The 15448-nt window shown below is 34.7% G+C and overlaps 1 protein-coding gene and 1 non-coding gene across 4 annotated transcripts in view; both read right to left on the bottom strand.

Moving 5' to 3' along the window:
* Window positions 1-2940: 2940 nt before the first annotated feature.
* Window positions 2941-15448, bottom strand: part of DPP10 (dipeptidyl peptidase like 10) — a 1333785-nt gene continuing 1321277 nt past the window's right edge. For all 3 annotated transcript variants that reach the window (XM_032856197.1, XM_032856196.1, XM_032856198.1), the window contains 5 exons: window positions 11081-11180; window positions 10771-10829; window positions 10595-10667; window positions 6398-6471; window positions 2941-4542 (listed from right to left, as the gene is read on the bottom strand). In XM_032856197.1, coding sequence (XP_032712088.1) covers window positions 4408-4542; window positions 6398-6471; window positions 10595-10667; window positions 10771-10829; window positions 11081-11180 — 441 coding nt within the window. In that variant the 3' untranslated portion in view covers window positions 2941-4407. The remainder of the gene's footprint in view (window positions 4543-6397; window positions 6472-10594; window positions 10668-10770; window positions 10830-11080; window positions 11181-15448) is intronic.
* LOC116866964 lies at window positions 5547-5657 on the bottom strand. The gene has a single exon (XR_004382526.1). It is a non-coding gene; the product is annotated as a U6 spliceosomal RNA (small nuclear RNA).

Raw genomic sequence — 15448 nt, 5'->3', positions numbered from 1 at the left:
AATTGCTGGAATTTGCCAAATGAAATGACTTGTTAGCAGATTTGGTCAGTGGTAAAAAAAATCTATTTCCTATAGTAATAGAAAAGTGGGAGGTAATGCAATATTCCTAAATCAGATTGCAAATAGGATTGTGGATGCCAGTTATGGCTCTAAATGTTGCAGTGTGCTTTCTGGATTTTAACGTTTAAAGACTAGGTAGAGTTTTCATGTTTACAAGCCTAGGTACTTTGATCGACATAATGTTTTGAATGCCCCTTGGAATGATTTTGGAATGTTCTTGGCATAATGTCAGGGTAGGGGGTTTTACTAATGATATCCTGGGCATACACATTGTCTTCTGGGAAAGGGTTTCCACAGATGGGAATAATTCTTGCATATCTTTAGTCAAAAAGAAAGAGTATTTTTAATATTACATAAGTCCTCTTCACATCAGGGAATCCATGTAGCTTCAAATACAGGTATAGTGATACATGAGCCTATCATTTACCTTTCAGTGTTATTCAGTGTTATTGTCATCAAATCATTCTCAAAAATATCTGGAACTGTATATATTTAAATATTCAGAATCCTTTCTCAGATGAAACCTTTCCTACATCTGTAGAGCAGAATGGCTGAGAACAGGGGCTTCTCAGATGGCTAGAGCTAGGTTTTAGTCTATTCATTCATTAGTTATATAAATGTGGGTGCCTTACCTACTCCTCTGAGACTTCATTTTCTTATCTGTAAAATGGGTATCAGGGCATGTTGAGACGTTTAATTTGATAATGAAAGTAGAGTATTTAGTACATGTTTGGTGCTTAGTAAGCATCCAGGAAATTTTATGTAAAAGCAACTTACTCTAAACTGAAAAGGAAGCTTTTCTTTAGTCTCATGTTTGTTCATCCTACGGTATTCACAGTGGTAAACTCTTGTGGGCAAAAAGTTTTCTGCAGAAAGTAGGGCCTGATGCATTTGTATTTTGAGAACTAATTCTAGGAAATACAAGTGAAAAACTGAGCCAAGTGGAATGGGGAAGGGTGGAAACAGCAGTGTGCAACTATAGGCAGCTGAGTCTCATGGGGCCTTCTAAGGACCATGTTGAACATCTAAGGAAAGAAAATGGGGGTGACACCTGGGTGGCTTAATGAATTAAATGTCTGCCTTAGGCTCAGGTCATGATGCCAGAGTCCTGGGATTGAGTCCCACATAAGGCTCCTTGTTCAGTGGGGACCCTGCTTCTCCCTCTGCCTGCTGTTCCCCGCTTATACTCTCTTTCTCTCTGTCAAATAAATAAAACCTTAAAAAAATTTGGGAACATTTACTCAACGGCTCCTGTCTTCCATTAACTGGGTTTCAGTGTGGGTGTTAACATCCTTGTGTAATGCAAAAGTGATGAGTGTTGGTTCCAGTAGAGAGCTAACATTATGTCAGAGAATCCCCAGAACAGAAAGTGAGAGTGCAGCCTGAGGGTCAGGTTTTATTTATGCACTGCTTGTTGCTGTACAATGTGAAGATGGTGAAAGAATTTGAGGAGGGACATGAGGTATCCCATACATGATTCTTTATGCAAGCCATGTGCCCTCAGTGACCTTTAAAACTTGAAAGCAATTCAGTCCCAGATTGTTCTGTTTCAAAGCCTACCACTTAAGGACAGTGCTTAAATAATTCCATGTGTGGTAGAGACCAATGTTCAGGTCACCCCATTCTAGTAGATCTAGAAGTGGAATGTGCAAGACCCTCTACGGTAATTTCTCTACTGAACATCCAGTCAGAAAAGACACTCTGTCAGGGTGAACTGAGACCCATGGTTTTGTTTGCTTTTGAGACCCAGGTTTTGAAGAGCACCTTCTTTTAGCTCCTAGGAAACTCAAACAGATCCCATGGTCTCCTTAGTCTCTAGCTGTTGAATTAGAGCCCTCAATGGAGGCAATGAACATTAAAAAAAAAACCTTTTCTCTTTTAAAATAGTTTCAAAAGGTTATGTGTTTATCTCTATGGATGATTTGATACTGCTTATCTGTTTTATAGAATTTTTTATTTTATCTTGAGCTTTTTAACTTTAAAGGGTAAATCACACTTGAAAAGCTTGCTGCTGGAGTTCTAGGAAACCCTCAGAATGCACAAATTCATGTGAAATAGTTGGATTATAACCAAAGGCAAATGTATAAGGAGAAAGTTCAGTTACATGATTCCTTTAATAGTTGGTGTCTGTGTTGGTGAGCATTCCTTTTTCTAAAGTGGCCCAATGAAATTATTAAAACTGAAAGAATCATGGAGATGAAAAATTTCCACCTTCCTATTAAAACAGTGTGTCTTCATTTGAGGTCCATTTAGCCTTTAGGGTGAAAGTGTGTTCCAGACAAATGTCTTTCACATTAGAAACTGTATTAAATTAATTGAAAAATAGATAAACATTGATAATAGTAATAAAACAAGAGAAATGAAGAACAGTAAGAGGTAAATACTTTTAAAATGTTGCTCAAATAGACATTCAATAAAACCACATCTTTCAGACAACATAATTATTTGCATCATAAAAAATTCTAGTGGTTGAAATTTAAAATATTGATTAAAAAGCTTCAGTTGGACTTCAGATCAGCCTAAAAAGAAATTTCCATCTTAATAAAATAGGCAAAACTTTCCTTTTAAACATTAAACTTATTTTTTTAAAAATGTGTTTACTATTCTTGAAAAAGACCTGAAATGGGTCTCTCAGAAGAGTGAGCCTTTCCCATTTTAAACTGAAACCAGCGGAGCAGTGAAGACACAATTCCAAAGCATCCAATATCCAAAAAACAATTTATACACTTCCAAATACCCAGATCTGTAGGTTGATCCTTTAAGAAAATGGGAGAGTTACTGAGCAGTTCTGTGACATTTTTGAGTTTCCTCCTGGTGTCTTGATATCATGAGACTCCAGCCTGTCCTAAGGAATTTGAGAGAAACCACAAAAACACAGTACAGTGCCTAGGTTTATCTAAACTTCTAAGCTTGATTACAGACTTTCAGACATCTTCTGGAAGATCCCTTAAGTCACCAAAGTGATTTTAGTCACCAAATTTAATATTCTCATAACTTAAATTTGACTTCATATAGTCAAGTTTATTTTACACTCTCAGTTACTTACTACTGCAAGTCAATACAGCACAGGAATTAATGCATTTGTGCCTTCAACTCAAATAGCAAACACTGCTGTTTGTGAACTTTTTTGGCCAATGAATAAAAAATATTTCATTTCTAATTCTCACCAGAAGGATTTAAATTAAACAGTAACAGATGAAGTGGGCAGGCACAGAATACTAAATAGGAACTGGCAAATGAAATAATCCAGGTCTTTGCTTTTACAATGAAAATGAGAATTGATTCTGCATTGAGAGAGAGAAGTAAAAGGACCAAGTGTTTTAAAAAAAGCCTTCTCCACCAAAAGAGCAAAATAGCACTCAGTGGCATTGCATTGTTAACAAAATTTCTTTATCAGAAACTATAATTTAATATTTAAGTATCTAATTTACATGTGACAAGGTATCATATTCAAAAAATTAAATCGCAACTAGAAAACTATTAACCACTAAAAACAATACCAAACACAACCCAAACATTTATAGGAAAGCAATAGCTAGAATCTGAATTGGAAAAAATGTTTCATCATTTTTGGCTCATTAAACAAAGTATCCATTATAGCCTGTAAAAGAGCATCTCTTCTAATTCATCAGAAGTTTATCCTTTGTAGCATGAATAATTGTAAAGATAGATTTATTGACAGTATGCACACGTGTCTATATATTGTGAGACATACACTCGTGTGTTGATTTAAAGATACTGTATCTACTGATAACTGGCTGAACTTTGGAAGGTGCTGAAATCCATATTTCTACATGACCTTTGACCCATTTAATAATGTCTTTTTATAAACAAATTACATAAAATACTCTGTTTTTTATTAACTGAATATTTTCTTAAGCATAATAATAGACAATGAAGGAATTGCACTTATTGTAAAGATACAGTAAGGTGTAAGGCTGCAGCTCAGCCATCAGAGATCAGGGATGTGGTACTGATAAGTATGCATCATATGCAAAGATGATCCAGGTGGCCACTGAAATTAAAATGAGGGCAACTAGTTACAGAACAAATTGGGGGATAACAGAAGAAAACATGCACTACTCCTACTTTAATGCAAAACTAATTTCTCCCAGGAAACCAACCCTTTGACCTTTCTTACACAAAGAAACAGGTTCTGCACCCTTGGCAACACAGTAGACTTGGACATCTGTATTCAAATTCTAGTTCATTGTCTCTGAGTGTGCTGTTCCAGTGTCATCTCCTTAAGCTGCCCTTGAAATTCTGGAGCATGTACAATATTACAGTCTCTTGGTTAGGTTTCATTGAGCCTCAAGATCCCCTTCAGTTCTATATAAATAGGGTCCATTATTCATCTTCTTCTGGTTCCTGCGGTAACACAGAGATTTCTTCCTTTAAACAATCACTGAAGAATCTGAGGATTGTGCTGTAGAGATGATACTTGCTCTTCTCAGATACATTATGGCCTTCATCTGGATAGACCTAAGATATTGTGGGGGAAAAAGATCAAGTTACCAAAACAGACACTGTCCTTCAGCATTCCTTCAGCCCCAGTGGCAAGGGAACTTTGGAAAGTAGTATCTGACCAAAATCTGACCTTATAAAACTCTGGGTTCTTTGTGCTAAACTTTTCTCTTGTTTCTCAATTATAATCTAAGTAATTGAGACAAGCTACGTTTTTTATGTATTTAAATTAAAACTCATTGGTCAGAAAAAGTAGAGCTTTCTATGTTCCTGTTGGCCAGGACAGCATTAATATTCCCCTTAATTTGACTAAACTTGAGAAGCATTTCTTCCTGACTCTAGGACCTTGACCTTCCTTTTCTTAGATCTGTTTTAGAAAATTTGGGATTGTAAATTCTCTGCCCTTTTGTGTGTAAATCTTCTTCCAGTCTTGCCAGTTCTATAGTTCAGGAAAGCTCTTTCTCACGGATCTAAAAACGATCTCTCTGGAATGTAAAAATTGTAGGAGAGAGCAGCCCTGTCTCTGTGGGAGGGTAGAACTCTTGCTCCAAGTTGTAAAACTACCCCCTATCATAAACAGAAAGTTTACTTTTCCTTTTGGTAAGGTGAACTACCCAACACAGATGACCTGTGATTTCTACCTCCCCAGTTACTATAAACTCCCAGCCCAATGTTTCAACAGAGTTTAGTTGTTCTCTCCTATTGCAATTGTCTTAAATAAAGCCTGCCTTGTCTGTTTAACCTTGTTCGGTATAAGTTTTAATTTGACAGTGTCCCCTCTAATAAAAATGACATGAGTAATTTTTCTAAAATTACAAATACAGATATTTGTCAATTCCTGAGTATAAAGTTTTTATTTCTTTAATGTTTTTCATTTGTACTTTTTGCTATTAAGATGATATCAACTTTTACTTACTTTTTATTTTTTTAATTCTTTTTCAAACTCTTTAATTCCAGTTAACACACCGTGAGTGTTCTATTAGTTTCAGATGTACAACACTGTCAATGAACAGTTCCATACAAAAAATATGGAACATTTCACAAATTTGTGTGTCATCATTACACAGGGGCCATGCTACCTACCCTTCTCTGTTTCATTCCAGTTTTAGAGTCTGTGCTGCCAAAGCAAGCACCTGGGGATAAAGTTTTTAAATGGAGCCTCAGTGATCTAAATAAAGCCCTACTCCTTTACATTGTTTGTGGCATTATCTATCATCTGTTTATCTCAACATCATCTTCGTTCATCATCCTAACTCTGGTACCTGTGCTTATGGATATGTTGAATGACTTTTGGTTCTTTCAAATGCTGAGAAATGAAAATTGCTTTTTTTTTTTTTTTTTTTTTTCTTCCCCTGCCTTCTGTGACTCTTCCCTCGGACTAAAAGTCCTCAAAGGTGTAAAGTCTGTCTTACCTACCTAGCATAGTGACCACTAAAAAGTAAGTCCTTGGTACTATTTACTACATGTGGTTGAATGTAAAGATGTAAATGTTTTCTCCTTTCCTTTTTTTCTCAATATCTCCTCAAGCCACTTTTTTCCCTACCTTTTATGATAAAGGTGACTGAAGGTGAGGGGGAAACGAAGAGACTAGAAGGGAAATAGAACATATCTCTTTTAAAACAATTCATTATTAGTGATAGAAATAAAAGTCTGAGAAGAAAAAGAAATTCTTGAAAGTTTTTGCAGTTCACATAAAGCATGAGCTGATCTATCTTCTCAGCATAATTAGGATTAAAAAACCTCACAATCTTTGGTACCTAAAAACCACAGTTAAAATAATAGCATGGGGGATGGAGTAGTACAGAAACTATGTTCTATATCTCACAACTGTAAAACCAAGGTAGGAAAATAGTCTTGTGAAAAAGTGACTTACCTGCATAGTATAATTCACTCCAGCTTTTATTAGGTGTTTGATTAATTCTGCTGAGTGCTGGAAATGGACTTTTGCTGTAAGAAATTAAATTCTATTATTTGATGCAGCTGCATTTATTAGAATTAGAGCTTTTTATATCATTTTTTTCGAAGAGATTAATTAACATACTTTACATACATTGCACATTTAACAGACTGATACCTGGCATGGGGTGCCTGGGTGGCTCAGGTGTCTGCCTTCAGCTCAGGTCCTGATCCTAGGGTCCTGGGATCAAGCCCTGCATCAGGCTCCCTGCTCAATCAGGAGTTTGCTTCTTCCTCTCCCTCTGCCCCTTTTCCCACTCATGCTCTTTCTCTCTCCCTCTATCTCAAATAAATAAAAACCTTTAAAAAATAATAAAAGACTTGAAAATTAGTAAGATACAATGCTGATGAAACGTTAATAAGATCTATAAAAAATACTATACATTATAAAAAATAAACTGAAGCAGAAGCTACTGCTAAGGCTCTATTATTAAACTTAAATACAGCATAGTATTTAAGTTTACTTTATCATTTATTATTTCTAAATTGCTCACATACGTTATACAATTATAATAATTTTAATGCAGTGAGTACCTATCTGCATAGTAATACAGCAAACCATCTTTCTGTTCCTTTCTGAGGATTACTGGGGCCCAGTCTCCATTAGATATTGATATTCTGTTTTATTTTAAATGAGAAAAAAACTGCACCATGTTGAGAAATTAGAGTCATCATCTCATTATTGAAGGGCTCAGTGTTTAAAGTGGATCATACTGATTTCTCCTGCTTCCTACTAGCTTCCCTCTTTGCCTGAACCTGAGGTCCAAACTCAGAAATATTCAGTACTAGACCAGGGTTGTACAGGTTGTAGAACTAAGGGTTGTATAGAACTGAGTAGCTGTGAAATCTTGGGTGCGTCACTCCAATCTGTTTGTAGAGCACTTGGCTCATATGCTGCCTAACCTTTTATTCCTATACTTTGTGCATTTTCAAATTTCTGTAAGGAACTTTTTTAAAAATTTTATTTATTTATTTGAGTGAGAGAGAGAGAGCACGAGCAAGGGAAGGAAGCAGACTTCCCGCTGAGCAGGGAGCCCATAACTGGGCTTGATCCCAGGACCCTGGGATCATGCCTGACCAAAGTCAGATATTTAACTGACTGAGCCACCCAGGACCCTGTCAATAAGTTTAAGGTAAACTTTTTAAAGTGTCATTGTCAAACTAGGTCAGCCTTATTAATTTAAGCTGCTTCATTGCTCTAATGCTATGATACTGGTTAATCCTACCATATAGCAAATAATAAAAGATTCCAAAGATCATTTAAATCTTTTCAAAATCTACCCAAGATCCTTTCACTGTCTTCCTGTTGTATATCATGGGACTATTACCATGTTACTTTTAAATAAATTTGCAAATTGCTCAATAAATGTAAGTTATGAGAAATGCTGATAAGTTGGGGCAATGACTAAGGTAAAATGACCCTTATATGGCTCATTTGTTACTGAAAAAAAAGTTTGAAAAGGACTTGATCATTTGTCTGCATGGTTGTAGCTGAAAAGATAAATGTGCAAAAGTATAGTTGGGATTTTTTTTGTATCGTTTCTGGTATAAAGCCTGTTGATATTTGTTATTTGTCTACTTCCTATAACAGGAATATTAAAGGTCTAATTGTCTTAGTGAACTACTTTGCTGGTGGTTTTCAACAATGATATGAATAAAGGTAGTAGTATGTCATTGAGCACCTATTACCCACCCGGCCCATGTGAGGTGTGTGTATATGTGTGTTTATGCTTATCCTTTGAGGTGACAGTCCTGAACCTGTGTTTGCATTTGATCAGGGAGGTGAAGAACCAGATCCATGCCTAAGTGAGGTAGGAAGAGCATGATTTACCTTAATAGCTGCAACATATTGACAGAGAAATTTGAATAGCACTAATATATTCTAGGGTAATGGCCAGACGTGAAATAATTTAACCTCAAATATAATTTATTCTCACAGTTGAAACTTCAAAGCACAATGAAAAAGAGGCTTCATGCCAGATTCCAATCCCCTTTCTATAAATTAGTGGTTATGTGATTTTTTGTCATGTTATATAAATTCCATAATATTTATTTTCCCAATCATTGAAACAAGATAATAGCCCTTGCTGCACAATATTTTTGTGAAAAACAGATAGTATAACATGAAAAACTTTGGAACATTTTCTGAAATAGTCTCAGTACTTAATTTCTACTTTTTGTTATAACTATTAATATGCATGTAAGATTGTAATACCTTGGAACAAAATTCTAATGTCCATCAAAATGTTTATCCTTTTACATATGTTTCATCCAACACAGGTATGGCATCATCTAAGTTCTTTTTTTTTTTAATTTTATAATAGTTGTAGGTTTTTTAAAAAGTTGCAAAGACAGTACAGAGAGCTCATTTAGATCCCTTATCTGGTTCCCACTATTGTTCACATCTCACATTATTATGGTTCATTTGTTAAAAAAAAGAAACATTTAGATATCATGATGCCTTAACTTCTTACAATCCATGAGAAATTTTCAGACTTGTCTTTGAGGACCTTGACAATTCTGAGGAGTATGGATTAAAATTTTTCTCATTTTGTTTGGGTTTGCCTGATATTTTTCTCATGGGTAGTGTGAGGTTACGGGTTTGGGGGACAAGAGAGAGTACCATTCTCATAAAGTGACATCAAGGCTGCATACCATCAACATGACTTGTCACTGTTGATGTTAACCTTGATCACCTGGCTGAGATGCTATTTATCAAGTTTCTCCATCATATTCTTTCTTCCCTTTTCCACACAATACTCTTTAGAAGCAAATCACTGAGTACAACCCATTTTGATAGGGGAAAAAGAAAGTTAAGTTTTGCCTCCTTGAGGGTGTGTACCTACACAAATTTGGAATTCTACCTCAGGGGGATTTTTGTCTCTTCTCTCCCATTTACCTATTTATTGAAATACACCACACATGTTTTATTTATATATATATATATACATATATATATATATATATGTATATATATATATATGATACATATGTACACACACACACAAACAGCATGTGTGTATATATATTTCACCTATATATGCATGTATCAAGATATATCTATATCTGCATCTATCTATCTCCTGTGTATGTGTATATATATGTATATATGTATATATGTATATATGTACATAAGTATTGATCTAAACTCTAATCATGACCCGGCATGCTGTAAGATTAAGTTAAAGGGCTGATATTATCTTTGCTATAAGACCTTTTTACTTATATTCTCTGTAAAATGGGGTAAAACTACTGATGCAGGACAGGATGGACCAACAAAAACAAGTTCAGATATTAGGAAATAGTGATTCAAGGCTTTGACTCTCTGCTTACTATTCAGATAGCCTTGGTTAAATCAGTTTCCTCCTTGAAACTGATTTTTCTCATCTGTGAATAGGGCTATAAATACTCTGCCCTCTGTTGTAAAGTATCACATAAATATGTAAATACATATTTATATGTATATATGTGTGTGTGTATTATATATTCTTTGACCCCTAAATACTTCAACATGAATATAATATTATATTTATTACTAGTAATATCACATCCCTCTCCAATGTTTAAAGTGATGAAAAAAGAAGTGATATAAACATGCATTTTAAAAAGTTTTTGTTTTAACTGTGAGTGATCCTATCAGAATTTTATCTCTGTGCTGGAATCTTTTTGCTATCCTGTTGTTTTCTCAGTTACTTTCAATTTGAAGTGTGCTGAATAACACCACAGTGATAGTGAACTAGCCATACATGGGTATTAAATTTTTAATTAATTAGAAATAAACAATTTAAAATTCCCTTCCTGATCATATTAAACACATTTCAAGTACTCAAGAGCCATATGTGGCTGGTGGCTACAGTGTTCTACAGCACATATACGGAACATTTCCATCATCCCAGAACGTTTTACTGGATGGCGTTGCCATCAGGCCACATAGCTTCTTTCTCTTGGTCCTGACATCCTTCTTACTTCCTATCATACATTGGATTCTTTGTGCCACTATCCTCTTCTGTCTTCTTCAGGAAGTTTACAGGGCCGCTTATAAACAAGTTCTTAAATGTACCCCTTTGTTCAGAGTCAGACCCCAATAAAGAGCAGCAGCCAATATAATACTTACTGTCAGCAGTCCCATGAATTATTAATATATTTTCTTCTTTTAAGCCGTGAATATTATGTAGCACACTGGATGCCTATAAAGGAAAGTATAAATATCTATGTGTATATAGATCTATTTACAATTTGACTGAATTTTTAGAACAAACTCTTCTTTCTTCATTATTTTAAATTTGTTACCTGGTAAGTGCTTTCTTCCCGAGATGGCATACCAAGGTATCTTTCAGAAAATGCTGATGCTGTGACCCAAGAAAAAAGAATTTAAGAATAAACTGAAAACCATTTGACTAGCATATGTCATTATTTAATTTCTACATTTCACATTTAATTGTTATGCTCCAGTGAAACTGACTGAATCAGGAAGGTATTTAACAGCTGAAAACATCTCTGATAGCACATGATAAATGAACTCAATTGAGCTCTTCTGCATTGGGATTTCCTTTTTACAAATCAATATGTTATATTAAGTCAATCTGTAGGAACTACTCACCATACAACTTCAAGTCTATGATGGGTGCAATCACTGATCCACATTTAAAAAGCTTTTCATCTGATTTTAATATCATTGATGCTATATAGCCACCATACCCCTGGCAAAACAAACAAACAAATAAACAAAAAATATGTATATATAGAGAGAGATAGAGAGAAAGAAAGTGTTTGTATCAATTATCCTTGGAGATATTTTTAGCTTTTGATCACTCTTTGGTAATATGCATAACAGAATATCTTATAATGTCCCAGATCTGAGAAAAGAATACACTAAGATCACTTTGTACAGATGAAAATTTTGAAAAGTATTTAAATTTTTATATAACAAGCTATTTTAATAACTTTAGGTAAAATATAAAATTAATTATATATCAACATTGTCCAGTATTTGCTGTTCGATTTCATGTGGTATATCTGGAAATAACTACAAATAATTAAAAACTAGGGAAATATAGCACTTATTAAATCTTGTATCATTTTCAGAAAATCATATATATATATATATATATTTAGTGAAATATTCAATAATGATACTTATGTAGAATTAGGAAAAGAGAATTAAATATTTAAAATCTATTATCACAAATATACATTCTGCTTTTAGTTCCACACACCTAAATATTTGAAGGACATGAGGTCAATAAATAATGTTGCTAGTCATATGAGTTGGATTATTGTTTAAATTTAATTTTAAATATCAAAATTTATCTTGCAATGCTTCTAAACTAATTTAATTATAAATTCTTAAAAAAAATAAATTAAGATGTTCAATTTTCTTTTGTAGCCCATGATTTGACCAGGAGAATTCCAGAGGAGATTTTAACAATTTAATAGATGTGGGCTAAAGGAATTACCTACTGAATTATATATTCATTTTAGAAATTAAGTTTTAGCCATGCTTTGGGCAATGTTCTTCATCTTGCTAGACATCAGAGTACCCTGGGAGGTATTAAAAACAAAATGAAGACCTAGGCCTTAGCCTCAGCAATTCCGACACAGTTGGTTCATGATGAGGTCTACTTTTGAAAGATTACCAGATGATATTAGTGTGGTCCTATGTGATAAGAATCTGTAATTCTCAAAGATTCTTGAGATGAGAAACAACAGAATTTCACTTATGCTTATTTGGAACATTATTTAAAAAGTAGGATGATTGACATCAAAGTCCCAATTGCAAAGATTACTTAACTGTGTGAAAGAACCTATGTGAAGACTAGCAGAATATGCCACTTTGACCTATTGATTATTTTAAGCTGTAAACACTTGGAAAAGAACAAATGTGGGAAAAGGCTTTCTCTGAACTCATCTACCTAAAGACAGATCCTCCAAAAGGAATTCAGTTGTCACAGGTCCCCTCCCTAGGAATTTTTATGAAACTAGATTGATTCTTGTAACTAGAAGTCCACAACACACCTAGAAAGACTGTCATAAATTATCACCCTTTTCATCTGTTCTTCTGAAGGCCCATTCATCTTTCCTGACAATCATTCACTCTCCTAAAACGCCTACATCCCATTCTCCTTTTCCTATTAAGATGATATTTAAGCCTGAATTCTAAGCCCACCTAAGAGCGTTTCTTTTCCCTGGGTATGTTTCATGTGTGTATGTCAGTTAACTTTGTTTTGTTTTGTTTTTCTCTTGTGATTCTGTCTCAGACAAGCGTTCAGAGTAGGGGAGAAATTTTTTTTCTTCCCTTGCATATGTTAAGTCAGTGCTGAAATACTTAGCTAGTACCCAGAAGCTTGAGCAAATCTTCTTCATCAGTTGGTAAATGAGGGAAATAAAACTATCCTTACCAAGATAAAACCACCAGAGTGACTTTACTTATTCTTTTTGCAAGACACAAAAATATCCTTAGGTCAGCAAAATTCAGAAGCATTAGCCTTAAAAGTGTTAACGCATCTGAAGAAAGAAGTGGAGGAAAGAAAAATAATTTCCCTCTCTCCTTCTGAGTTCTTGGCTAAAATGCCTTGTAATAAAAGATTATCAAGAGAAAACAAGTTTGTGAACATGAATACCTCACATACACATGGGAGATATCCAGTGAAACCGAGTAACTCCTTGAGGTGGCCCAAACCAGCACCTTAAATACCATGTTTAGCCAAAGACAAAAGAAAGATGTTGGAGAGAGCTCAGTTATGAGAGGTTACCAGGAAAATAAGTATAATCAAGGTTAAGCTTTGTTAGGCAGATTAAGTCCAATTTAGAGTTAGTGCCTTCTCCATTAATAAAAGTTTCTTATGATTTAGCTCAGCCTTCTCATCCTGGTACAAGGAGGGAGACACAAATGGAGATTTCTTTTATAAATGTAAACGTCTCTTACAAAAGAGTAGTTTCTATTCTGTTCCCAAGGCTTCTCTTGTGTCTGTTGTTTCTTAAAATAACCAGCTCAAAATAATCCTTATGCCAAGAGGCATATTCTGGGATGGCATATTCTGCTCCCCTTCAGAAGTATGCAGGGGTGGGATGAGTTCTGCAAAGTAAGTAAATAGCTGTTATAGAACAAAAGTGTAGAGAGCCCCTAAAAATTCTGTCCTTAAAGGGAGTTTTCCAGTGTATTGTTTCTAGTTCTTTGACATGGAGATAAGACCAAGGTGTTGCAGCCAAGAGGTTTCAAGTATTTGCCATGGGACAACACTGTTCCCACAGTGAAAAATGCGCGTCTCAGTTGGTAACTTTTCTGGTTCTAATTCCACAATGGAATTAGAGCAGACTTTGAATTTATTATGATTTGGTTGTTTATATAACCTGACTACTTTGTGAGAATAGCTGAATATTTCAATCCACAGAACAACTGTACATCACATTTAATGATATAAATCAATAAATTGGTATTATATTTTTATTCCATTTCACATAAATCACAGTCTGATTATCCCCAGGAACTAAGTAGAATGGTGTCTTCCAAAGGAGGGGCAGCAGATCTTGAACAATGATTCAAAGTTCATTCAGATCTCTTGGAGATCTTGTTAAAATGCCTATTATGCTAATTCAGTAGACCTGGGGTGGGGCCCAAGATTTTGCATTTTTAACAAACTCCCAGGGAATACCTAGGCTGTTGTTCCACACTTATTGAATAAGTTCTTACAGTATAAAAATATAACAAATGTACCTACCCAAACATTTCCCTAGCTTCAACCAGCATTCCCTAGACCAGTGGAGACTTAAACGTATATAACGCTTTGGAAAACAATTTAGTCTGTGGATAATGGGCTGTGGAGCTTTCCATGTAATTTTAAAGTGAAACTAGGGTTGTAAATCATTGCTGGTGCACAAAGAGTTGCATTTTACTATTATTTATATGAAAATTTGAGATTAATGAAGCTAAATACTCTTCAAGACTTAATGATAGTGAAAGCTGTTGAATAAAATTCTTTCTATAGCTTTCAAAAACCTAATCCAAATGCTGCCTTAATTTGATTTATTTCAGCAAAATAACTTCTATTTTTAAAAGAAAATCAACACTGGGAGGCATTAGAATAAATTAAATTTTAATTGCCCACCTTCCTCTGTAACATTTGATATTTACTCACTGAATGCAAGAGTAGATCTTGAAATAGTTCTCAGAAAATATATCCAGGACAAGGGTAAGAATCAGATCTAAGTTCTAGGTAGAGAGAAGATGGTGATTTTAATTTACAAAACAACTCCTCGGGAGGATTCCAAAAATTGTGGGTCATCATATTGACTTAGTCAATTGGAGGGTGTTTTTTATTTGATATAGATCAAGAACAGTTAATAGTATAGGCTGTTCTGTTCAATTATGCTGTCGTTTTATTGGTTTCTCAGTGATCAGATTTTTCCATTCACTGTTACATCCTTTTCATTTGCATAGCATTTTAGCATTACTTACACAATTTTAACAAATTTATCTTTGAAAATTTTTTATTCAGTGGACTTAAAGTATAGAAATGTTTCCTGGGGCGCCTGGGTGGCTCAGTGGGTTAATGCCTCTGCCTTCGGCTCGGGTCGTGATCTCAGGGTCCTGAGATCGAGCCCCACATCGGGCTCTCTGCTCAGCGGGGAGCCTGCTTCCCCCTCTCTCTCTGCCTGCCTCTGCCTACTTGTGATTTCTGTCTGTCAAATAAATAAAAATAAATCTTAAAAAAAAAAAAAAAGAAATGTTTCCTGAGAATATTTCATCTTAAAAAAGTTACATTATATCCATATAGAAGAAACTGAATCCAGTAGATAGATGGACTTAGAGGAGCTGGTGGTGGGGTCTGTAATAACCATTTCATTGAGAACTTCTATTTTTATGCACCCTGTTTTTTCAGATAATTGTTAAGTGACTTTTCTGAGTACTCTGAGAGTTAATGTATATAGTCAAAAAAATACTGACAGAATTGAAAAAAGGTTTTTCCTA

This window comes from Lontra canadensis, unplaced genomic scaffold (genome assembly GCF_010015895.1).
Source record: "Lontra canadensis isolate GAN:19392208 unplaced genomic scaffold, GSC_riverotter_1.0 scaffold11, whole genome shotgun sequence".
Taxonomy (NCBI): domain Eukaryota; kingdom Metazoa; phylum Chordata; class Mammalia; order Carnivora; family Mustelidae; genus Lontra; species Lontra canadensis.
Note: the sequence above shows the minus strand (reverse complement) of the source record. Positions and strands in the feature narration are given on the sequence as shown.